We start from the raw sequence: 24,895 nt of genomic DNA, 5'->3' as shown, positions 1-24,895 counted from the left end.
TCTAGTATGAAATGGACGTTTAGCTCATCGGCACCCAGGATCCACAGGGGCTACCTTCTCGGTTTCCGTCTCCGCCTGTCAGACGTGACCGCCCTGCCTACCGGGCTGGTTTCCACGTGGAAAGCGCAGGCTGCTCTAGGCGATGTGGCTGCCCTTACCTGATCCATGTGCACCCCCGTCAGGTACATCAGTGGGTTCTTCTCTTTGGTGTACTGGGGAATGTGGATGGTGATGGATGCCATGCTCACTGGGATATTTCCCGTGGTCACCTGTGCAGTACGGAAGGAAGCAATCTGGTTTGGTTTTGATTTTTCATCGCCACATCACACACGTGTTGCAATAACCTCTGTGCGAATGAAGGGAATGAATAAGTGGCCCGACTGAGTCCACGAGAAAGTGAGTCAGTCGTCATAGTGACACTTTCAGCTCTGTTGTTTCCCCTCTTTGAAAAATCTCAACATCTACAATTTTAACTGGCCAAAAATCTGTGACGTAGGAGATGGTTAGAAACACCCACCATCTGTGGAGTTGGGCTGCCCGGGCATGAAGTCCCACCCTGGGCACGGTGCTGGGCCTCTCTGCGCTTCCTTTTTCTCATAAATAGAGAAAATCAGCGACCCAGTTGGGGTGCAGGTCTAGCGCCCGTCCTCACTGGTGGGGAGTCTGCTCACGCTGGCAGTGCGCGTGTCCTCCTGGCTGTTACACACTGTAAGTAACACTCACAGGAATAGTGATCCTACCAACCTCATGACTGCTCTGGGCGTAGATGGGTCCCCGTAGGCAGAGCCCTGGATGCAGGGGCCGGTACTTATGAACTCTACGGATGTTACCGCTAATTCACAATGTCTCATTCAAGAGGCAGTTGCCGAGCACTATGCATATTTCATAAATTCCAGTATCTGGATCATAAATCAAGGCTCTTTGATTTTTTTTTTTTTTTTTTTAAAGAATCACCAAATTTCAGACTTGCAACCACATAACAGACTAGTGAGAAATCTACAAAAGGAAACTGTATACTTAGGGTGGTGAATGAATTTCCTTTTTACTTTCCAAAGTTTCTGTAATGTTACGTTATAAAATAGTTCCTCTTACAAATTAACTTCTCTTTACATAATTGATGACAATTTTTAGATTAATAATTGCTTATACTAATAGACAATAGAAACTGATGTAAAAATATCTCTAGATACTACCTAGCGTGACTATCAAATGCATAGTTGTACACAAATGATAAGCTCCTCAAAGAGAAGGGGTCTCTAAGAATAAATTGGCAAATTACTTATATCCCAGAGACTTTTGCCCACACTAATACCATTATAGTAACATTCTGTTGATCGATGTTGAACACTTTCAGAATATATCAGTTATCCCTCACCCGGGACACATGGCTGTGCACAGCGCCCAGCTGTTCACTCATCTGTGGTCTATCTTAGCGATTCTCCGAGTGCAGCAGCCGGACCAGCAGCATCAGTGTCCCCGGGAACTTGTGAGCAATGCACGTTTTTAGACACAGCCTAAACCAGGAGCCCAGGCGAGCTAATGCCTGATCGAGTTTGAGAACCACCGGTATATTTCAACTTCTTCCTGCCTAATTTTCTCCTTTCCTCTCCCTCCTGATTTCCCATCTTTCTGACTCGCTCACCAACCTTGATGGAGAAGACGAACTGTGGACCGATGTCTTCAAAGTTGTGCACAACAGAAGGGACATTTTCATCTGCGGAGACTTCGTAGAAATTGATGTTGGTAGACCTGTTGGGAGATGTTTGCAAAGCCAGAGAGTTTAGTTCTGCTGTTCTTGACGCTTGATGTTTCTCTTACTTAAATATCTCCTAGCTTAGGTTACAAGCAAAGCAGTTTACGTTAAATACAAAAACGCGAAATGAAAACAAACGCTTGTTATGAGCCTAGGGTTCAGTGGGCATGGCTAAGGCTAAACCAGGTCCCTTTCAGAGCACGTCCCTTCACGACCTTCCTGCAGGGCCTCTCCCTGCGGCCGTCAAGTTTCTAACTTAGGTACCCATGGATCACTTTAGAGCTGACAGTGGGCTCGTATGGCGACTGCTGCTATAGTGACGGGCGTGTTAGTAGACGCTCAGTCCTTGCTGAGGGACGGATGGACTGATCAGCAGAGGATCGCCCACTGGGTGTGGCTGAGATGCAGTGATGGGCCTCGGGCGTGGGCTCCGGCACCACTCAGCACCGGAGGCCTGTGACCTGTGAGAGAGGACAGGTGCCCTCCTTTACCTTCCCTTCTTGCCTCCTTCCCTGGTCCCAAGACAACTCAGTGCTTCTGGTCTGAATTGGGTCTCAATGCCTTTCGTCTGTCTCCATCGCTAGTGTAGTGATCACCCTTCAATGGCTGACCCAGAGGATTTATCAGATGAGACCAGAGGCACCGGACCGACCTGGCCTCTTGGCTGGGGCATTGCCTCCCGGGGTTCTCAGGTGCAGTGACGACCACGTCAGGGGAACCCCCCCGGCCCAGCCACACTGGAGTGTAACTGGCTACCCTCCCTGTCCTCTCTCGCTTCTGGGGCTCTGAGGGTGGACCGACCGGGGTAGCTTCACTGGGGGTGGGGGCAGGGAGCAGGGGCAGGACACTGAGAAGCAATATTTATTCCCACCAGGTAATCCATCCTAATTATAGGGTGTTGAGTCTATGCCCCCCAAAATTATAGTGGACATTTCCTGAGATAGAGGGTTTTTTTATTTCTTTACGGAAAATACTGCTTTTCTTTTTATGCCTCCTTTAGAAAAACACTTTTCCAAATTCTAAAAAGGAAACCATGTCACAGGGAGTCTGAGCTAGACGTGGCATTTGTCAAGGTTATATATGTGAGAGGGGGCAGCGATCTGTGGGCCGTGCATGGAAAATGGGAACGAGGCTTTGAAACAGAAACCCTGGCGTGTGCGGGATTCTTTCCTCGGCCTTCCAGAGGTCTTTGTGGAGCCCTCAGGACGGCCAGTTTCCAAGCTGATTAATATGTTCTGCTTTTGCCTTTTAAACAGAGCCAACCTTTTTCCATTTGTAACCTAAGTGTTCCTTGGGTCACCTAAGTGTTGGTCGATATATTTATAATAGCAGACAGCTATGCTCGGAGGGCTCTGTTTTAGAAATAATTCCACTGTCATCTGTGTCCACCCATCACATTTGCACAATGTGGCCTCACATTTATAGAGTATCTCAGCGGTGGCTGAGGGCTACGCTCAATAACTGGGAAGGACTTTTTTTTTCGAAAAAGTTTGCAAAGGTATTTGTTTAAAAAAATTTCCCCACCAGCATTGCTTTTGATGATTAAACAAACCAAAATAAAAATGCAAAACACCCAAATATCTCATTAATATTAAACAGTTTACACAAATTACAATCCAGCCAGGAGTAGACACGTTAGATCTGTATGTCCTGGTATGAATTTCTCCAGGTTCACATAAAAAGCAAGACGCAGAAAAATGTTATCATTCCGTTTGGGTAAATAATGTGTGTGTGTGTGATGCTTACATCCTGGTAGAAAAACAAACCCTGTGTCTGGAAGGTATTCGCAAAACAGCGGAGTTAGTCGTCTATGGGATGAGCTGAGGCGGTGGGAGGGGTGATTCCATTTTCCGTTGTGTATCTTTCTCTAACGTTTGGATTTTCTGCTCATCAACATTTAACATCTTTCTTTAAAAAAAAAAAAAAAAACACCCAGAGGAATCGCCTTGGTGGTAGGACTAAGAGCCGCTTTAGCTTTTCTTCATAATTCTTCATATTAATTTTTTAAACTGTATCATATTTTTTAAAGAACATCAGACTGTCGTAGAGTCCAACAAAAATACACAGTAAGATGTTATTGAAGTGCCACTTAATCTTATGTTTATCTCATGGTAAAATATCTGAAAAAACTGGCTGTGGTGGGCCGGGGGAGTCATAAAAAGGCCGCTTTAAGAAGCCTCCAGGATGAGCAGGAGCCGATGTGGGCAGGAGGGAGACCCTCAGGTGATGTCCGGCATCAGCTCGGCTGCTTAGTGTCCAGTTGCTGCAGCAGCAGCGAGGGGCCTCCGCTCTGCAGTTACTGATGAGTTTCTCAGGGACGGAGGACTTGGACCCGACTTCGTTTCTGCTTCTGCTGTTTGTCACTCGCTGGATACAGCAGATTCTTTTCCCGCTTGCTCATGTGTCTCGGGCGTTAGACATACTTTCCTCTTTGTTTTCACTCAGTGGTCTGTTGGGTCATCTCCATAGTCCCTGCTCCCAGGGGCTGGAGCGATGCAGCGGGAGCCAGAGAACTCGGCTGGCCCCGGACACTGGCAGCCTGGCTTCTTGGGGACACTGCTGCGGGTTGTCCACGGGTCACTGGCGTGTCTGGGAGGGAGCCTGGCCAGGTGGAGAACCTTGGTTCCTGGCATGGAGGTGGGTGTCATCCGTCGCCTGTGTCCCCACATAGCTGGGCCCCAGTGTGTCTGTGTCCGTGAAACCACTCGCTTCCAGGTGGGAGTGAAGGTGGTGTCAACCTGTCAGCACCTGTGGCCTTTACCTGTTACTCACATCTCAAGACACCCGCCTCTGAACAATTCCAGGGAACCTGTATCACCCAGCTGTGCTCTCAGCTTCGCTTGCTGTGCTCTCAGGTTCGCTTGCTCTGGGCAGGCGAGGAAAGGGGGTCCGCACTCCCGGTGGGTGACCTGCCTGGAGGATGCCTCACTTCCTCTTGGCTGAAAGGAACTCTTCCTGTGATGTCAGGGATTTTCTACCCAGAAACTCATTTTTTGCAACTAGATTCAATACTTGTGGTGGACCCGCCATGTGCAAAGCACTGTGCTTGTGCTGAAATGTCCAGGAACAGGGACGTCGCTGGGGACCCCAGTGGACTGTGGGAGAGGGGCCTGGAGAAGGCGGCAGTGGTGACTCTCAGGGCCCCAGCTCTGCTTCCGGGGGGCTCGCAGCTGGTCTGGGGCCTGTGGGGACTGTCCCCTCGGCCCCTGCCGGAAGGGTTACTCCCCTGCCTTCCTGCTGTTACTCTTGGTCAATGACCTGGAGACACCCAAGGTTCCCCTGGGGACCAGTGTGTCCTGGACTCGTGTTGCAGTTGGCAAGGGGAGGCACCCGAATTCACATTTTGCAGCTAAGAATAAGCACACAGCGGGCTTGCTGAGTCACCGGCCACGCGTGTCGGGAACCAGAGTGATGCCCGGGTCACAGGCCGCCCGCCGCTCCTCCTACCTTGCGATGTGAATTTCGGCGTCGTATCGCAGTGGGACCGTGAAGTTGGCCGAATTATCCGCCGGGTTTGCTTCATTGCTTTCGCTGTTGAGACAAGCGTCAGGAAATTACTTGAAGAGAAACACTGGGAACGCCACCCCTTCGTGACTCTTACGTTTTTACCTTAAGGCTCGGAAACTGACAGATGCCTGGTTCTGGAGGTTCTGAAGGTTGAAGTCGAAGTTGATAGAAAACGTCACCTACATACAGAATTAAAACTCATCAACGTGTGACGCTCAGAATCGGGACGGCATGAAAAAAATAAGTTTCCCCCAAGAGCAAACTCACTCCGGTTAGACCCTGAGCCGTACGAGCCGCAAGCTTCCACGCTGGCAGACGGTGTCCCTATCTGCCCAGCTCGCCGAGCAGCCTCACCCTTACCGTGGGAAGGGCTTAACCGTACCGGGCACGCGTCCTCCGGCACAGGCACGCACGCCTGGCTGGACCGGAAGCTTTGCGCCATGTGAACTTGCTCATCGGGGGCTAACAGGCCATTCCCTGGGGCTCTGTTCACAGCACTTTGACCCACACGGTCAACGAGCTCAGAAAAACCTAACTTTGCATAGTGTGTGTGCTTTCTGGAATGAACTGCACGGGGGAAATCCCACTTTTTTCGTAACTTAAAGAGAACTTTCCGATCTTAAACGCTTCCTCTGAGCAGCAGCCAGATTCTGTGCTGCCTCTGAAGGGTGACGCCTGGTGGGGAGGACGGTCTGTGGGTGAGTTAACGCTGCGCTGCGGAGGGGCTGCGTGGGTTTGAGGGTGACATGCAGCTTGTACCTGTTGTTCCGTCTTTAAGGCAGGGTAGCCCACGTCGCAGGCAACGGCTTTCTGAGATGAGGCGACCTGGCAGGTTACCTCTGTCCCGTCCACCTGAACGAGACCAAGGAAATGTGAGCAAGTCGCACGTGCCCAGTGTGGCGCGCACACCCACGCTGAACGGCATGTAAGCCACGTGGGCATTTCAGCGGGAAGGCCGGTTCATACTGAAGTAACCTCTTGTCCCTGACGACTTGAAAAATCCTGAATTGTCCAGGTGGCTAATGTACTATTTTTGTTGCTAAGCAGGAAACAAGCCAAAGGAGAGGTCAAATACTTGAATTTTCCTCCGAAGTAAACCATAGGTCTTATATTTAATAAGCACAAAATAACTTTAATCCAATAATCAGAAATGCTGTCTTTAATCCGTACCTTTCCCTTAATATATTTTGAATGTGTAGTTTCATGAGAAGAAAAATCATATGTTGGTGTTTATTTATATTCTTTAAATAATGTAAAGACTCTGTTTTAGTTTACCTGTGTTTTTTTTCTTTTAAAGTAAGTTGTCATTTTGCACAGGGAAGTCAGATTAGGGGTAGGACACTAAATCTATTAAGTTTGCATTGACTTTAAACGGGATGGGACCGCTTTAGGATTCCCTCATCGAGTGGGCAGCTAACGTGGAAAATCTTAGCTTTTCCCTGCACTCCTTTCCCTGCTCCACGGCTGAGGGGCCGGGGCATTCGTGGTCAAGTGGCTCCTGGTTTAGTGATCAAGTCAACACGATTAAGTGACCTCGCTGGAATGCGTCATCTTGGCAGCCGCGAGGCCCGTGGCCGACTGCGGGCCCACAGCTGGGGCGTCCGAGTGGCAGCCTCATCACACAGGTGGCTGAGGGGCTGCCGAGGACCTGGCCACGGCGGCCGGGTCTCAGGGCAAAAGGAAAACTGCCTGGGCTGGGGGGCGGGACCGGCCTGGGCGCAGAGCCGGGCGATGTTCTCACGTGGTTTAACTACTTGGGAGCCATGGGGTTAGGCCGGAGGGTGCGGATCGGGGTTCAGAGCTTCCCTCACACGCAGAGGACACGGGGTCTGAGCTGGGGGGAGGCGGCGGCTGACAGGAAGCCGAGGGCGCAGGGCGCCACGCTTACCGGCATGGACCAGGACGCGAAAAACAAGTTCTCCGAGAAATCCACCACCAGCCCGGTGTTGTAGGCACTTTCCCTTCTGTTTTTCAGTGTTACCAAAAACGTCAGCCTTTTGTTTTGGTTGCTGACAATGAAGGGATGTTCTCTGTTAAAAAAAGGGGAAAAGTTGGAAAAAAGTCATTACGGGGCTAAAAGGGGCTAGTGTTCAAAGACTTCACTCGTTTCAAAAACACCTCTTCCCATTTATTTGGGACACTTTGCTTTTAAGTACACTGCAGGGGCAGGAACCATCCGAATACCAATGTTCTTAATGTTTTACACCTGCATGGACGGTGGAAATTGAAATTTAGAATTTAAAGTCCTTTATCAGTTACGGATATTTCTTTTGTAGAAAACAATCTCCATAAACATTCGCTTGAAAAACTCAATCGAATGTCTTTTATTTCTACATTTTACACTGAGCTTTATTTATTTTATTTAGATTGAAGGGCAGAGAGAGAGAGAAACATTATCGACCGGTTGCCTCCCATACGCGCCCCGATGGGGGGGATCGAACACGTGGCCTGGGTATGGGCCCTCACCGGAATCGAACCTGCCACCTTTTGGTGCGCGGGATGCCGCTCAACCCACTGAAGACCCGGCCAGGGCGGCGCTGAGCTTTTAAGTACAACTTACTGTGCAGCTGGAAGCTGCTGGACCTGCAGCACCAGGTCAGAGATGCAGACGCCATCGTCGCCACAGTCTTTGTGGAAAGGGATCTACGGAAGGGAAACAGCCCCACGCACGGGCACTTAGGAACGCGAATGGTGGACGACACACAGCAGCACCCCACTTACAGGAAGCTCGGGACCGTGCCAAACTAAACAAGGCTTTTGGAACATATGCTCGTTCAGGAACATTGGCAGGGAAAGCACGGATGAATGCAAACTTCACGGGGTGGACTGCCTGGGGAGCAAGAGGGATGTGCACCTGTTGGGGGTGGGAGCGAACGGGGAACTTCACGGGTGTGGGTAACACTCTATAGTTCAAGTGGGCCGAGCGCAGGGTGTTTGTTTATTGTTACTTATTTCTTCAACAAACCCCTGCGGACCACCTGTGGAGGGCCCGGTGCTGGACAAGAGCAGTAAACGGAGACAAAATCTCGGTCTCCCTGGAACTTACACGCTAGTGACCTGTACACATAAGTAATTGCATTTCATTTAGAAAATTATAATGGACCAAAGGCCGCGTCCTGAGTGTCTTCAGAAGCAGTGATTGAGCCTCGCTCAGCGGGCTGGATGCCAGGGGGCACTTACACTGAAGACCTGGGCTGGCTCCGAGTAGGCTTCCAGGGCAGGGCTGGTGCCGGGGTTGGCCAGGCTGATGTTCAGGCACAGGTCCAAGGGGCTGACCACGTCCGAGGGCTCCTAGACACACGCACACACAGACATGGAGTCAGTCTGTTAGCACGTGGAAGCTTTAGAACAAAAGCGACCACGGCCTCGTGTACAATGTTCGGGACTCTTGCTGCGCCCCTTCGGCCCTCACTCCGCCCCTCGCCTCTCCACCACTGAGGAACTTAAAGACTGGCAAAAGTCTGAAGCAGCCATTCTTAGTTAAGCTCATCGGGAATCTCATTATGTACATGTAAGGGGTCATAAATATTTAGACAGTGTGCCCAGTTTTAATGCTCAGAGTCTGTGTCAGTCCCTGGCTCTTGGTCGTCCTGTCCCTTTAGTTCCTATTGCTGAGACCCAGGAGTCCTCAGGTGTCCTGAGCAGACCTCTGGAAGGGAGCCCTGTGGCCTCAAAGGGATGGGGCTCGGGGCTGGCTGTCAGGCGATGGACGGGAGGGCTCCCTTCTCTAGTCAGGCCTCACTCTGCTCTGCAAAGCGGACAGAGGTGGTGGCCTCATCCGCATCCGAAGCCAAGCCCCAGGCTTCCGGCCCAGCCCACAGCGAGGAGCTGCCCTCTCCTCGCACAGATGAGGCGACGGGCGGCTCACACCACGGTCACGGAGCGGACACCACCCAGCACCCCGTCCCCCTCTGTGTTCAGGGGAGAGGGTGGAGGACTGGCAGTGAGTCACGGGCCGCTTGGTTCCCGAGACTCCCCATCTAATGAAAAAGTGTAAAAATGCCAACACAGGGCTGCGAGTGTCACCCAGGGTCCCCTCGCAAACATCGCCCCAGCTCCTGTCCGGAAAGAACAACATACAAATGATAAACACTGGAAACCGAGTCTTCCTTTTCCTGAGCGGTGAGTTTTGGGTATCGCTCAGCCCATCCACAGGCAGGAACCGCTCCTGTCTTGAGCCCGTGTGGGGGCCTGGCTACCAGGCTGGCTTCCGGACCCCAAGGAAACGCTTGCTCAGCAGCCTCAGGCTGGCACACAGGTCGGACTCTGCGGCTGGTGTCAAATACGGCGAGTTACCTGAGCCAGCACCTCCTGGCCGACCCAGACAGCACACACCTGAAAACGCCACAAGCTTAATCTCCACCATTCAGCTCAGGGAGAGGAGAGAATGGAAATCAGCTTTCATTCCTTTAAATCCGGGCTGGGGAACCGCCCGCCCACGGGCCACATAAGACCTGAGAAATCATTGGGTCTGGCCCTGCCAAGGCAACCACAGGCAGGACTCAAAATTCAATAAATCCAGGAGCTTTCTTCATAGCTAATTTTTAAGCTGACAATTTTGTATGGCCTGCGAATGATGTTATAAATATCCAAATGGCCCTTGGCAGAAAAAAGGTTCGCCACCTAAATGACTGGTAAAATTGGTCCCTTAACAACGAAAAAAGTCCAGGCCTTGGCAAATAAGGAACCTTTAACTTCAATAATAAACAACTGATTTTAATGCATCGAAGCACCAACTTTATGTTTTCTCAGCTTCTATACTTAGCATTTCTGGAGGCGTGGTCTCTGCCCTGTCCAGCTACCCCAGGAATATCTGGGTGCCCCTTTAACCTGCATATTTCCCAGACCTTCAACCCCCACATTTCTGGGAGTGAGGGCCCAGAATACATGTTTTGTAAAAGTTTTCTTGGCAATTATTACGCGTCTTAAACTCTGAGAACCACATTCTAGAAAAGTTCTTAAACAGCTCTTTCAAAAATGGTTTCCTGAATAAATTACACTTTCAAACACCATTATGTGGTCTTGCGGGAAATACTCATATAATTCGTAAAATAAATTTCCTGTTGGGAGTTTTCTCCTGAGCAGCACTTTTCCTATTTGGGAGATTTTCAAAATCCATTTAAACGAGAGTAATTATGGCCTAAGGTTAGAGCACATCATTTTCACCTGACAGGCTACCATCCTTCACCTACGTGAGTTTAATCCAATAGTAGAAAACACAATTGCTGCCCGGCCAGTACGGCTCAGTGGTTGAGCATCGACCCAGGATCCAGGCGATTGAGGTTCAATTCCGGGTCAGGGCACATGCCCAGGTTGTGGGCTCCATCCCCAGTCGGGGGCATGCAGGAGGCAGCTGATCAATGACTCTATCATCGATGTTTTTCTCTCTCTCCCTCTCCCTTCCTCTCTCCGAAATCAATAAAGATATCTTTAAAAGAAGAAAACCCAATTGCCATGGTTCTTTTCAGTTCCTTAAAAATGGTAGGAAAATGTCAAAATACAATTTACTGGGACCTAACAGTTCTCCCTGTAACCACCTAATAAAGCACTCTGTCCTCGGCGTCTTTAAGAGTCGTATCTTTAGCCCTATTAGCTGCAGTCCCAGGTAAGATTCAACACTATCAACTTACTAATGGAATGTGACCACATGCACTAGCAAAGGAAACTGGCTCCCTGTTCACAGACAAGAAAAGCAATCATTAGAAAGACAGGCACTTTCTGACCTCTGAGTCTCTATTTTAGATGTTCCCCATTTCTTAGACTCTACAGAGGAAAGAGATGAGGGGGACGCCGGGGCCTCACCTGTATGTGGATGAAGAACTCAGAGCAGGTCTGTCCTTGGCCGACAATCGCATCCTTCTGCAGGCACCTCTCACCGTTCTCCTGAAACAACCCCCTGGAGGTCACGCGGGACGAATACAGGTCCGCGTCAATGGTGATGTTGTATGTGATGGCTGTGATAAAGGTCATACAAACGTTATTACTTTTTTTTTTTAAGGAAAAAGCATCCCCATCTTATTGTGTTTTACTGGGTGAAGTCTCGGACTTAGAGAAACTATAAAAATGATGTTTACGTTGATGGACTGTGAGCCGTGGACAGCCCGTGACATTTGTAATTCTGGCCTCTGGTATGTGACATGGATACAGAGAAACGTGATTCAGGGAAACGTGGCTGGAAGCAGGAGAAGGAAAGTGGACGTGTCCCCAGGAAATCCACTGAATGGAGCTGGCCAAATCCCCCCCTTAGACTTTGCCTTCCAAGCATCATTCGTAACACGATGAGGTAGAAAGGAAACAGTTGTTGAGTGTCCACACTGAACACTGCTCTTCCTTTGTGTTATTTTTACCACTTATTTTTAGTTCACTAGATTCTCTTATATTTTATCCATCTTTGTTAACCTCCTTAAGTCACTGGAGCAAGAAAAATTATACAACATTTCTAATAGATATTTTAAAGGTAACACGCATAATGAATATTTTTGGAAGTCTATTCAACCTTTAAAATATTGAGAGTAATAAAATAATTTGGAGTAACCCCAGATAAGACAGTTGATGCCATGAACAGCGCCAGCTCTCTCGGCTTTGGACATGCGGTCAGCAGACGTCAGTTGACGGTTCCAATAGTTTAAGATATTGGCCACTGGAGTCACTTTTTGTCACATTGGTTTTTCATTTCCTTTGCCCTGGCTTAGTATCATCATCTCTGTTCTACAGATGAGGAAACGGAGGTTTAACAAGTTGCCTAAAGTCATACAGCTATAAACAGGGGAGTCAGGGTTAGAACCTAGTCTGTCTGATTATGTTAGTTCGTTTGCACTTGAATGAAATACCTGTGGGAACTACCAGCTTCTAAAGTTTAGGGCCAAAAACTGATGGAAGGAGGACTCGGGCCCAGGAAACAGCAGCCGAGGAAAGACGGTCATTGAACCGAGCGTGAAACCCACCGCTGCGCGCGGCCGGTGAGAGGAGGGGAGACCTGAGAGAGGACGCGGACCTCAGCCCGGCCTGAGAGGTGACTCGGCGGGTCCAGGAGAGAGGCCGTGACAACTCCTGCTGACATGTGCCCGAGGCTTAACTCACTGCCTCCTTCTGATGGAACACGTCTCAGACTTGTACTCATTCCTCTGGATTATGTAGCAAACTGACAACCCTGGGCACAAATGACATCCTTTTGTACTTTCTCATGATTTCATGCTGACTAATTCCTCAAGCACAGGGTCACGTCTGGCCCCAGTACTGGACAACCCTACCCAGGTCATGGCACAGCCGGAAAACAGCTCCCGTTTGATGCGGGCTGTGGCCGGGTGGGAGCCACACGAGCCGAGGCTAAAGCAGGGACCCGTGGGCAAGAGACACTTGGGGGACAGAGTGGGGAGGGCCCGGGACTGTGCCATGGACATCACAGCCCTGGGCCGCCTCCTAGAGGTGACAGAGGAAGACCTACACCAAGCTTCCTGCCTAATCAACCATCCCCAGCCCCTCGCTGTGTGGCCACAGAAATGTGTGCCCGTGACGCCCCGATTTCTCCGCCCGCAGACGACGTGTGGGTCACATTCAGCCTGAAGCCGGAGCGCAAACCAGCTCCGCCCACGCTACCCGGCGGCCACTCACCCACGCGGCTCCTGGGCGTGGCGGGTCTGAACTTGGCCCGGAAGCAGAGTCGGAGGCGCACCTCGGCGTTCTTGTCGGACAAAGTGATTTTTTCTGGTGTGAATGAAGCGTCTACAGACACATCAGCGATACTCTGGGACCTGAAAGACACAGTGGGAACGGACACGTGGACGTATGGCCGAGTGCACCTGTCGTGACCTTCACCCGGGGCCAGCACCAGCGGGACCCGGCCACTCTCCCCACCCGTCTGAGCCCGGCAGGGGCATTGTGGGTTGGACGCTCTAAGGTGGCAGGAGGGATGATGTGTGTGTTCGCGCCTGGGGCGTCCCGCCTTTAATATCTTCGCTTCATGAATGTGTGCATGGGCGCAGGCGAGTCGGCAACCTCTCTGCAAGGGAGCCACACGGTCACGGTCCCCGCTGTTTTTCCAGCTGGACGCAGTGGCTTGTTTTTCTCACTAAGATGGGGAGACAGCAGGTGGCAAAGGAGGCAGGGCTGGGGTGTGTGCTTGTGGCTGTTTCCTGTCACCTCGGTGACTGGCAGCGATTCCTTGAGGTGTGGCATGGGACCAGGGTGCTGGCAGTTAGCCTGATGCAGGACAGTGGCGAGGAGGCCACCTCAGGGGGGCTGCAGACTCCGACTGCCCCGGCCTGTCAGACGCCTGAAGGGTTTCCCATTCACATGCCTGGTCGCTTCTACAACATGCTGTGCAGTGGGTGGGACTAATGTCATCTCCATTCATCAGTGAGAAAGCCTAACACGCAAAGGTGTTTGGTAACTGACCAGGGGACAGAGTCACAGTTAGTGAGAGATTAGAGCCCACGGTCTCCTCACTTTGGCCAGTGGATTTTAACTTTATCCTAACGACCCCCTGTGCACCCCTTGACTAGTCACAAAGAAGCAAGTGGAAATCAGTAATCTCCTGTTCTTAAAAGTACTACGAGAAGACAGAAAGCATGTTCTTTCCATTTCAGGACCGAGTCCATTGAAAAATTATTTCGATAATTAACCACGTATCCCTCAGGCTCGCGGATAAACAGCTCAGAACGAATGCAGGTGGCCACGAACTTACAAGGTCTACAAGGTCCGAGAGAAGGGTTCCTTCAGGTCAGCCTCTTTGAGAAGCTGAGCCTTTGTCCTGGTAGAGCTAGCACTGATTTAAATTATTTTGCAAACTTGTTTTTTTGAAAATTATTCTCAGGAAGTCACTCAGAAAAGCCAGTCTCGGTGCCTTAAGGGAGTGTGACCACAAAGGGGCACCAACCTAGCTCGGCTGAACGACAGTAACTGATTTCATGTGTTTGGCTGGTTTAAAAAATCAAATTCCCCTTCCAAGGAAAGTCTGGCCACCACTGATTATATTAGAGAGTCATAGTGGAGCAGGAACAGAGGCCGCCGAGGACGACACCTGCCAGGGTGGCTATGGCCATGGTCAGGGAAGGATTAATTGCTTACTGTTTAAAAATCAGCCATATAATTATGTTATCACACTTAGTGTTTTTCCAGCGGTATGCTACTCTTAACGGATTTTAACTGATTTTATTCAGTAAATATGTTTTCTTATTCTTAACGTCTTAAGTACGATCCTTGGGTTTTACTTTTTCACGTGAAGATTTCATTAAAACAGTGCACTCTGTCCTTCAAAAGCTCAAGTGACACGCTGTCCGTAGTGTCATTAAACCCAGGACCAACACAACCTCCTGGGTGCTTTTCCTGTTCTTGATGTAGTTGGACATTTAAAGCACAATTTTCAGCAGAAACAAGTGTATGAATGGCTGAACTGTATTTTCCTGGGGCCTCCCGATCAGATTCCCGCTTTCTTTCTGGTTCCATTTCCTCCCCAGCCCTATACACTTATTTTTGTCCTTGAACCACATGGCCCTTGGATCCCTCATTGTCCCCCTGCTCTAGCCCCCCCTGAGTTCAGTGGGAGGTCCCCGAGCCTGCACAATGGCTTCTTTCTCACGACGGATCATTTAGGAGGCAGCCCTTAGCCGCGCTTCCCTGTGTGGTCGGAGCGCTCGGTATTTTTAGCGCCTTCTCATGAAGCCGCCTTCCCGCGGGCTGAGCGAAGGCTGTTGGGAAGATCATCTTCCAAAATACCCTGGATCCCATTTCTAGGAACGTCTGCCGCTCCCCACAGAGGGGAGGGAGAAACAAATGGGAGAGCAAAAGGGAATCTAATGGGAAGCAAGCGTTTTCCTTTCTCCCAACAGGGAAAACACAGTCCTCCCTTGATGCAGAGCATGGCAGAGCAGTGCCCCAGATCTTCGCCAAGGCGCCTGGCACCCCCGCAGGCCGGCACAGCGGCCTGGACAGCCCACGGGCCCCGTCGGATCCGCTGCCTGCGACGGCCGCGCTTGCTCGCTCACTCACCAGAGCTGAACCACTTGTCCGAAGGCGCCAACGGACACGTCGGTGATGGAGTCCCCGTTTAGGTCTCCATAGCCGTCCAAGGATCTCCCGAAGTACTGGAGGCGGCTCCGGAAGGCTCCATCGGATCCCAGGATTTTCTGAAAGGGCACGTTGGACACGAAATTATAGGGCGTGACGGTCGGGACAGAAAAAAGGCAGCTTCCACGGGGCACTGTCACACTCTCTACTCGGCCTCTCCCCAGGCTGCCGTATTTTCCCTAAGCTGCCATTGGCGTTTCAATCTCATCTCATCTGATCTCATCTGATCTTTCTCATTCTTGCAGCCATATTTTCATCAGAGAAACACCACGAATCTTTTACCATAAAACCACAAACCAGCACGAAGCAGTGAAGGATCGGTGGCCGGGGAAGGAGCTGACGCAGGTTCAGGGCCCGATTCCAATCTTCCCTCACTCTCCCCAGGTCTCTGCTCCAAGTTGCCACCTCAGCGAGGCCTCCGTGGTCACCCTCTCAAACACCTGACACCTCCCACCCTGAACATTCATTCCCTCGTTTCATTAAAAAATTCCTTATCATTTACTACCATCCGGAACACTATAGCATTTATATTATTTCCCTCTGTCTCCTCCACGAGAATTAAGATCCACGAAGAGCGGAATTTGGTCTGTCCTGTGCTTTGCGACATTCCCCAAGTCTAGGGCAGCCCTGACACACCGCAGCAGCTCACTAAATATTTGCTGATTGAGTGAATAGTTATGAGATAAGAAGGGCACAGTGCATGATCCTCATGACACTTTCTGGCTCCGGCACGAGGATGCCCACGTGTAAATTCATCACCTTGAAGCGCAGGGGTTACCTGGGAATACTTTGTGCGAATGGTGCCCTGGTGACCATTGTAGATGTACACGGCTCCGGAGTTCTGATGTTCCAAAGGAGACCCAACTATCACGTCATTGAAGCCATCCATGTTGATGTCCGCGAGAGCGGCAATCGCTGAGCCAAACCGAGCGTTTTCAACACCCTCGGGGCCTTCGAGAAATTGGTGCCAATTCAGAATGCCCTTGAAAAGGGGGAAAAGGGTGATTGACGCAAACCTTACAGCTTCTATAATTAAAATTCACAGCCAATGGTGGCCAAGCTGATTTGCAAACTGGTTAAAATAGACAGGGTTGGAAAGCTAGAATTCAAAATTCTGCACTTATGATGAGAATTATAAGTAAGAATTTTTGTAACTAAGGTCATGGGAATTTGCTCATAAAACAAGGCAGTTCTCTTCGCGTCAGCGACACAGCCTACGTAAAAGGATCCATTCCTTTCTCTCCTCTTTCCCTCAGTACTGAGATCTTCACCTGTTTCTAAACCTTCTGACTTAAAATGTTCCTGGTGAAAATCTACTAATATTTTGAATAAAATTAAGATAAAGACCAAATAAAATACAATATCTTACTTTAGACCTTTCTATAAAAGTTACTGAACCGTGGCATAATTTTAATGGTCTAGGAAGTGAAAATGAGATTGTTCGTATCCCATTATAAGAAACACTAAATAATTCCGCCCCGAGAGAAGACATTTCCGTGTAAAAGACACAACTGCTTTTTTAGATTTTGAAATCAAGAATGGGGATATTTCGGGACTTCACAAGAAAGCAATGCTCCTTGACCGGGACACCAGGTGCTAATTCTTTCTTCTCTACAACAATCTTCCAGAAATGAACTTGTTACTAAGCTTGAGGAAGCATTAGGAGATCTCCTCACCTCCAGCAACGAATGACACTTCAGGATGGTTGACCAGCAAGAAACTTTTAAGAAACTGGGATCTGGTCAATTTTCAACCAAGTCGCTAAGCGCATCCCTTATTTGAATGCTCAATTATGCATTCTTCATCTGCTTCAGAATTAAGTGCTTCTGCTCAAGGCCTAATTTTTACATGAATTTGAATACATAAGGGAGGGCCAATGACCACAACAGCTAAACACAGTATCTACTATGCTAATGTGAGCTTCTCTCTCCCACCTTCCCCCTCTGTGGTCACCTAATTTCTGCGCCACTATATTTATGTGTATGGATTTAGAGAGCTCAGCCTACGAGTGGGAGGAACTGTTTTTCCATGTTGGAATACGCTGCTTTATGCGCAAGGACTGGAAAGTTCAGGAGTTGGACATATACCTAAATGTTACACTGAGCAATGGCATTTCCTGCCAACGAGCGCAGAAAGCACCCAGGGCGCTGTGGAGGTTTCCAAAGGGCCCGGAGCAAGTTGCCCGTCTCCCTGTAAAAAGTTAAGACGGTCATGTTGCTCTCTCATTGCTCTCTCTTTATAGCACAGAAGAACTGGATGAGACACTGGGGAAGGACACAGATGCCGTGTGTGTGCACGTGTGTGTATTTAAAAAGTGACGTGCATTTACGACTTTATTTGTGTAAGAGAAAGCTTCATGGAAAACGTCAGTGCACAGTACATAAATCTCTAGCTTACGCTCTAGGTTAATGTGATTTTAAAAAGTATAACTGAATGGTGACGTCCCCCAAATGAGGAAACACAAGCCATACTATACATGAAAATCATTACTTAATAATAACAGATTTTCTCTAATCAAATGCAGAAATGCAGGTTAAGTTTAATTAAGCAACACTAATACATATTAAACTAAGTCGGCGTAATATTTCTTTACCTTTGTGATGGTGAACAGGTAGACCCTCCCCTCCTCCTTCTTTAGGTCATTCATGTACGTCGGCGCCCCCACCAGGAGCACGTCTGTGACGGTGTCTTTGTCCACATCGACGGCGCAGAGCACGCTACCGAAATAGGAGCCGATCTGGAGCAACGAAGCACAGCAGCCTTAGGACTCCCGGGTTCCAATACTCCTAGTATCCCACTCAGCTTTTATTTACTCACCCGACAAACAAAAAGTGAGCGTTTACCACCTGTAAAGTGCTAGGAACATAAAGATGGGTAACACAGTTCCTTCTCTCAGGCTGTGTCACCATCTAATACTTGGCTCTTAAACCATAGAGTGCCCCCAGCCACCAAGAAAATATCTTTAAAAATACAGATTCCTGAGACCCATTTCCAGGGATGCTGAGCCCATGCCTAGGATGTGACCCAGGAAACTGTATTTTATAAACAGGCCAGGTGTTCCTGATGCTGGGGGGGGGGGGGGAGTCAAAGACCAGTTAGAAGGTATGTGGGGTGTGCTACAGAGAAAGGGGGGAGGAGAAGTGGAACAGATATTGTGCTTCCATGGAAAATATGTTACAATAGAGGAGAGCGCCAAATACTGAGTCGGAGCGCAGGGTGCCAGGGAGGCTTAGCAAGATGAAGTATTGTATGAACTGCATCTTAAAAGTCGCCGTCCAGGTTTCCAAGTGGAGAGGAGCGGGAAAGCGTGAGCGCTGGAGGTGTCCAGGCCTGGTCTGGGGCCGGGGGGAATCGGTGGATAGAGGGATGGGAGGGAGGGTGAGGGGCAGGTAGTGAGGTGAGAGAGGCTGGGGATTTGAATATTCATCCCATTCAACGTTCCGTCTACGCCTCCGCGAAAACCTCGGAAGGATTTGGAAATAAATGAGAAATAATTCCGTAACACTTTCATTGTTTTTTGTTTTTTCCCCCCTCAAAATAAAAGCATCCTTTTAAAAATATTAAAGAGAAGGGGAAGTAGGTGACCAGAGTTGGTTCGCGGTGCAGGAAGTCAAAGACTCGGTTGGGTCTTCTTACTCCTGGGAAACCCAGAGGAACAAAGGGACCAGGCTCAGTCCCAAAGCAGAGAAACCTGTGGAGAGTCGGTTTCTCCCACGTGAGGAAAACCTTCCGTTGGTTGTCAGAGATCCGTGAAACACATTTCAAACTGGGGCCTGGCTCGCGGGTCAGACTGCTCACGGGAGTCTATCAGCTGACCTCTGCTGGGGGGCCGCGACCCAGACAATCTCTGAAACTGTCCCACGTCAGAAGACAGTGGCAGAGAAGAGCCCTCCTAACTCTCAGCAAGGTCAAAGCGACAGGACACCCTCCCTTCTTGTTATTTCTCTTCTGAATCCTCGGCTCCCAGTGGGGGCTTGCCTACAGGCAGTGGTGGGGTGCCCGTCATCACGGCTAAATAAGGCCCACGTGTTATCAATCTGGGAGTCAAAAATACAGAGTGGGGCATAGCCAAACAGCACCGGCTTTGAGGCCACCCCAGGTTGGGTCCGAATGACAGCTCAACCCCTGAAAGCTATGTGACCCGGAGAGGCAGTCAGTCTCTCAGGAACCTGTCAAAAGGACACAGCAGGTCTCCGTATTGTTGTGCAGATTTAAGGAATATTCCAGGTAACGCAGATGACAGAGCCAGCTGCAGGGTAGACACTCAATAAATGGTAGTTACAATTTCCACCAACTCTCCACTCCCCACCCGCCCCAGCTGTCCCTAAAATTGATTTCACCTGCTAAACGATGGGCTTTACCTGGTCGCCTCTGTGAGCCTGGATGATTGTGACATTGCCGTTCTCATTGACGCTGTACAGCACTATCTGGCCAGTGTAGTTCGCCCGAGGAGCGCCTGCGACAAAGTGGACCCCTTTTCCAGTGGAGATGGCAGCCACGGAGTAACCTGGGAGGGAAGGAGACAGCAGGTCCATGGGATGCTCAGCCAGGCAGGCCTGCCGAGTTGTGCAGGAGAGCAGAGGCCCCTTCTCGTTAAGTGTGGTGCACAGCTCCGTGTCCCGAGCAGGTCACCGAGGCCGTGTCTCCCTGTTTCTAAGATGACCTGCTCCTGCCCTCCGACCAGCACCTTTGCCCGGCCTAGGTGGGGCATCTACCCATAAAGCTGACCCCAGATTCTGGGTTGTCCCCATCAGCCCCTCATAAACCTGGCCCTCAACAACTATGTCTTTTTTTAAAGTGTTTTTATTGATTTTAGAGAAAGGGGAAGGAGGAGGGATACAGAGGTAGAAACATTGATAAGAGAGAAACATCGACCAGCTGCCTCGTGCAAACTCCTGCTGGGGATCGAGCCCACAACGCAGGCACGGGCCCTGACCGGGAATCAAACCGTGACCTCTTGGTTCACGGGTCGATGCTCAACCACTGAGCCACTCTGGCTGGGCGACAACTCTTTCTTTAACGAGTCCCTCAAAGGGTTGCTGGAAGGATTTAAATGTTCATGCTGATAGAGCAGGAACTGTCCCATAGGAAGTGTTCAAAACCGGTGGCTGCTTATCACGGGAATAGACTAAGAGCTAAATTCGTATCAGACTATCACTTGCCGTGCTGGCTTTTAGGAACTATTTCCATTTTGGAGAAACACAATCATGTCACAGGAACAACCACCACTGAACAGCCAGAGGAGACCGTGAGTAAAATCCAGAGATTCCATTACGTAGCTATGGGCAAAGGCCTGATGGGCAAAGAGGGAACATAAATCCTGTGTAATAAATATAATATGTAGATGAGAGTTCGAGGGCTGAACGGGTCCTGAGATTCAACACGGCTGGTTTAAGGGAAGGGGACTTACACTGGCTGAGCCCTCCCGGCCACACTTACCTAAATACGAACTGTGATTCCTATCTTGTAGGATTTGGTCAAAGGCTTGTTTAGAGAAGATCAGGTGTCTGTGAGACGTCTGATGAACAACAGTCCCACTCCAGTCATAAGCTCCCACTGCTCCCAGCATGAGAACATCCTAAAATACGGGGAGAAATGAAGGTTAAATCACCTTCAACACATGAGAATTCAAGGCAGGCGCAATGTTGAAACAAACTGTCTAGGTTCAAGGGGGAAGAGGTGTACACATCTCTGTTGGTATATCTCAGAATTGTTTGGACATATTTGTGCTGGAAAACAAGCCTCCCCATGGGCTATGCTACCTCGGGCTCCATCTAGTATCACATTATATAGATGCATCTTTATCATGAGCTGTAATCAGGAGGAGCAGAGAGCTGTATTCGAATTTCCATTCAGAGGTGCCCATTTGCAGATGCTGCAAGGTTGTGAGCCTGTGGAAGGCAGTCAGGAGGGAGCCTCCCGTCTCAGGGATTCCTAAGAGAAGCTCGAGGTTGGGTACGAGGCAGCCAGAGGATGCTGCTGACGGTGGAAGGGAGGTGGGGGCTGCTGGGGGCCGCTAACCCCCGTGTCGTGGGAGGCCCTATCCTGACGCTTCTGTTTTCAATGTCCGTCTTGACTGCTTCTCAAATGTTCCTCCATCATCTCTATCCTGTTCCATCCTTCTGCAAACAGCACAACTAACAAAGGTGCCACAGCTGTGAGAGTGGGTCTCATGCGAGGAAGCTGCCCTGGGTCAGCCCCGGTGTGGGGAGGACAGAGGGACGAGCGGCTCCGAGGGGACCCCAGCCAGGCTGGATATTGAAACCTACGAATCCTCGAAGAACGCGGGGCTGGGCAGGGTGGAATTTATTATTCTTAAATGTTTGATCTTAGGTATTTAGGAAGCAACAAAGATACAATTTGGGATTGAAAAATACCTGCATTTAAAAATAGCAAATCGGGAGAGAAACAAGATGGCGGCGTAGGTAACAGATGTCCCCGCCGCCTCCCGCAGCCACATCAAAATCACAACTAAAACACAGAACCACCATCACTCAGAGCCTCCTGAGATCCGGCTGCACAGAAGCCCCACAGCCAGGGAGCTGAGGAAGCACCGAGATGGTAGGAGGGGGGACGCGGGCGGGGCGGGGCTGAATCGGAGACGCGGCCGCGGGCCCACACCCGGTGCCGCGGGTACACCCGGGAGGGAAACTCGGCGGGGAGGTTTCCCGGAGGAGCGAGGGGTCCCAGCCCCACAGCAGGCCCCAGCCCAGGGCTCCAGGCCGGGAAGAGACGTCCCCACCACTCCGGGCTGTGAAACCAGAGGGGACTGTCCCTGAGGGTCGCGGAGGCCGCGGGAGCCCCAGCAGCTCCTCTAAAGGGCCCGGCGCGGACTCACTCGGACGCTCCCTCTGAGACCAGCGCCGGGAGCAGCCGGAAAGGACCCGGGACACTCGGGGGGAACTAACCTGCCTGGAGTCGGGGCGAGAGGCGGAGGGGCGGCTTCCTCCCGGGCAGAAGGGCTGGCGGAGGCCGTGGCTCCTGTGGCGAGTCCTCCCCGCACAGCCGGCAGGCAGGCGCCATGTTTGAGTCGCCAGCACCTGACTCACCTCTGGCCCCGCCCCGTGACTCCCGGAGGCCCCGCCCCTCCCCACCTGCAGCTCATCCGGGCCGTTTCCAGGGGCTTTTCTGTGCAAGTGGCCTCTCGAGCCCCATGCTTAGGACTTTCCTAAAATCTCTCAAACAAGCAGCAGCTGCCCCATTCGGCTTGATAAGTGACCCCAGGCCTGGCACTAGCGGCAGCTGCATTGGCTTATAGGTTGGCCTCCTGGACAATGCCAATCCCAGCACAAGTAGCAGCCAACTACAGTTTGCTGTGTAGCTCATGCTGGGTGGCCCTGGGCAAGGCACTGGCACAGGCTGACTTTGCACCTCCCCGGAGGCCCCAGAGACAGTGCACCTGGTGGTCAGACTCGACCACGCTGGATTACAACCCTACCACATCCACGAGGGACACTCAAGGGGCGCACTTGGCGAACACCAAAGCCCCACTGAAGTAAATCCTGCTCTATAGGGGTGTCTCCAGCAAAGCAGCTCTCTGGCTGTAGTTGCAGCTGATTGGCCTGGGGGTCAATTCCTCCCAGTGACACCAACAGCAACCAAGGCTCAACTACAACAGGACAGTGCACACAGCCCACACAGGGGACCACCTGGAAGGCCCAGCTCAGGTGACTGGGGAGGCTGAGCCACTGGACCCTACAGGACACCTACTACACAAAGCCACTCTACAAATTCCAGGAGACACAGCAGCTCTACCTAATACATAGAAACAAACACCTGGAAGCAGCCAAAATGCGGAGGCAAAGAAACATGTCACAAAGGAAGGAACAGAAGAAATCTCTAGAAGAGGAACTAAATGAAATAGATCCAAGCAAGCTAACAGATACAGAGTTCAGAATTTTGTTTATAAGGATGTTTAAGCAGACTATTAGGAAAATAACTGCGAAAATCGATAACATAATAAAGTACCAATTTGAAATGAAGGCTACAGGAACTGAAATAAAGAATAATTTACAGGGAATCAACAGTAGAGTAGAGGACACTGAGAATCAAATCAGCAATCTGGAACATGAGGAAACAAAAAACACCCAACCAGAAGAGTAAAAAGAAAAAAGAATCCACAAATATGAAGAAAGTATAAGGAGCCTCTGGGACAACATCAAGAGGCCCAACATTCGTATAATTGGGGTGCCAGAAGGGGAAGAAAGAGACCAAGAAATTGAAAACCTATTTGAAAAAATAATGACAGAAAACATCCCCTACCTGGGGAAAGAAATAGACTTACAAGTCCAGGAAGCACAGAGGGTCCCAAACAAGAGGAACCCAAAGAGGCCCACAGCAAGACACATCGTAATTAAAATACCAAAGGTTAAAGACAAAGAGAGAATCTTAAAAGCAGCAAGAGAAAAGCAGTTAGTTACCTACAAGGGAGCACCCATACGACTGCCAGCTGATTTCTCAACAGAAACCTTGCAGGCCAGAAGGGAGTAGCAAGAAATATTCAAAGTGATGAAAAACATGGAACTACAACCAAGATGACTCTACTCAGCAAAGCTATCATTTAGAATTGAAGGTCAGATAAAGAGCTTCTCAGACAAGGAAAAGCTAAAGGAGTTCATCACCACCAGACCAGCACTACAGGAAATGTTGAAGGGTCTTCTTCAAGAAGAAGCTAATGAACAAAAGAATATGACAAACTAAACAGATCCAAAGAAATTGACGCAGGCAACAGACGATCATATTTCAGAGGAAAGTGGGAAGGAGGGTGGAGGGTGGGAAGAGATTAACCAAAGAAGTTATATGCATATATGCATAACCCATGGACACAGTCAATAATGGGGTGAAGGCCTGGGGAGGGTGTGGGAGCGAGGTGGAGGGGGTCAATTGGGGGGAAAAAGGGACACCTGTAATACTCTCAACAATTAAGATAAATTTTAAAAAATTAAATATATAAAATAAAATAGCAAATCGGGAAATGATGTGTTTGAGAACAAGAGACGGCGGAATTATGTGAAAAACTGTCATAAACCCGGGACTCAGTCGGGTAGAGCTGGAGCTCGGGGAGTGAGCGAGCCCCCAGGAACGTGTGCTCCGCGTTCTCTGGGGGGGTTCGTCCACATTTGTTTTTCAGGGAAGACCTAGAACTTTATGAGCCTCTCTGACGACTGATGATCCAGAAAAGGGGAGCGCCTCTATAGACTCCAGAGGGAATACAAGGTGTGTCCGCTGACTCGACCCTCCGAGCTCCTGCTGTTCCCTGAGCACCTCTGTCCCTCTGTCCTTGCGGAGGTGGAATCGGAGGCTTGAGAAGTGGGTGCTGCTGAGCAGAATGGATTTCTCTGAGCAAAGAAGACTCCCCACCTCACATTTTCCCCAGCTCCTCACTCTTTCAACTGTTTTCTGTCCCTGCTCTTGGAAAGGAGACACCACAACAACTGGGAATTCAACAGCGACAGTGGTGACGGGAGTCTGTTTAAACAAACTGGTCCATTAGTTCCTTGGTTCAAAGGAAACTCCTGCAGTGAAAACAGCCTGAATTAACACACTGCCTGTGCCTGGAGTGCTCAAAGG

The 24,895-nt window shown here is 50.1% G+C and overlaps 1 protein-coding gene across 1 annotated transcript in view; it reads right to left on the bottom strand.

Moving 5' to 3' along the window:
- The window catches only part of ITGA2 (integrin subunit alpha 2), a 74,460-nt gene that overhangs the window by 9,880 nt on the left and 39,685 nt on the right, over positions 1-24,895 (bottom strand). The window contains exons 12-26 of the mRNA XM_081131110.1: positions 20,765-20,903; positions 19,687-19,832; positions 17,919-18,062; positions 16,104-16,307; positions 15,248-15,384; positions 12,872-13,011; positions 11,063-11,214; positions 8,441-8,551; positions 7,821-7,903; positions 7,149-7,290; positions 6,020-6,112; positions 5,363-5,439; positions 5,201-5,284; positions 1,647-1,749; positions 159-269 (exon numbers count right to left, since the gene is read on the bottom strand). Of these exons, the coding sequence (XP_080987236.1) occupies positions 159-269; positions 1,647-1,749; positions 5,201-5,284; positions 5,363-5,439; positions 6,020-6,112; positions 7,149-7,290; positions 7,821-7,903; positions 8,441-8,551; positions 11,063-11,214; positions 12,872-13,011; positions 15,248-15,384; positions 16,104-16,307; positions 17,919-18,062; positions 19,687-19,832; positions 20,765-20,903 (1,866 nt within the window). The remainder of the gene's footprint in view (positions 1-158; positions 270-1,646; positions 1,750-5,200; positions 5,285-5,362; positions 5,440-6,019; positions 6,113-7,148; positions 7,291-7,820; positions 7,904-8,440; positions 8,552-11,062; positions 11,215-12,871; positions 13,012-15,247; positions 15,385-16,103; positions 16,308-17,918; positions 18,063-19,686; positions 19,833-20,764; positions 20,904-24,895) is intronic.

This window comes from Miniopterus schreibersii (assembly GCF_964146895.1).
Source record: "Miniopterus schreibersii genome assembly, chromosome: 3".
NCBI lineage: Eukaryota > Metazoa > Chordata > Mammalia > Chiroptera > Miniopteridae > Miniopterus > Miniopterus schreibersii.
Note: the sequence above shows the minus strand (reverse complement) of the source record. Positions and strands in the feature narration are given on the sequence as shown.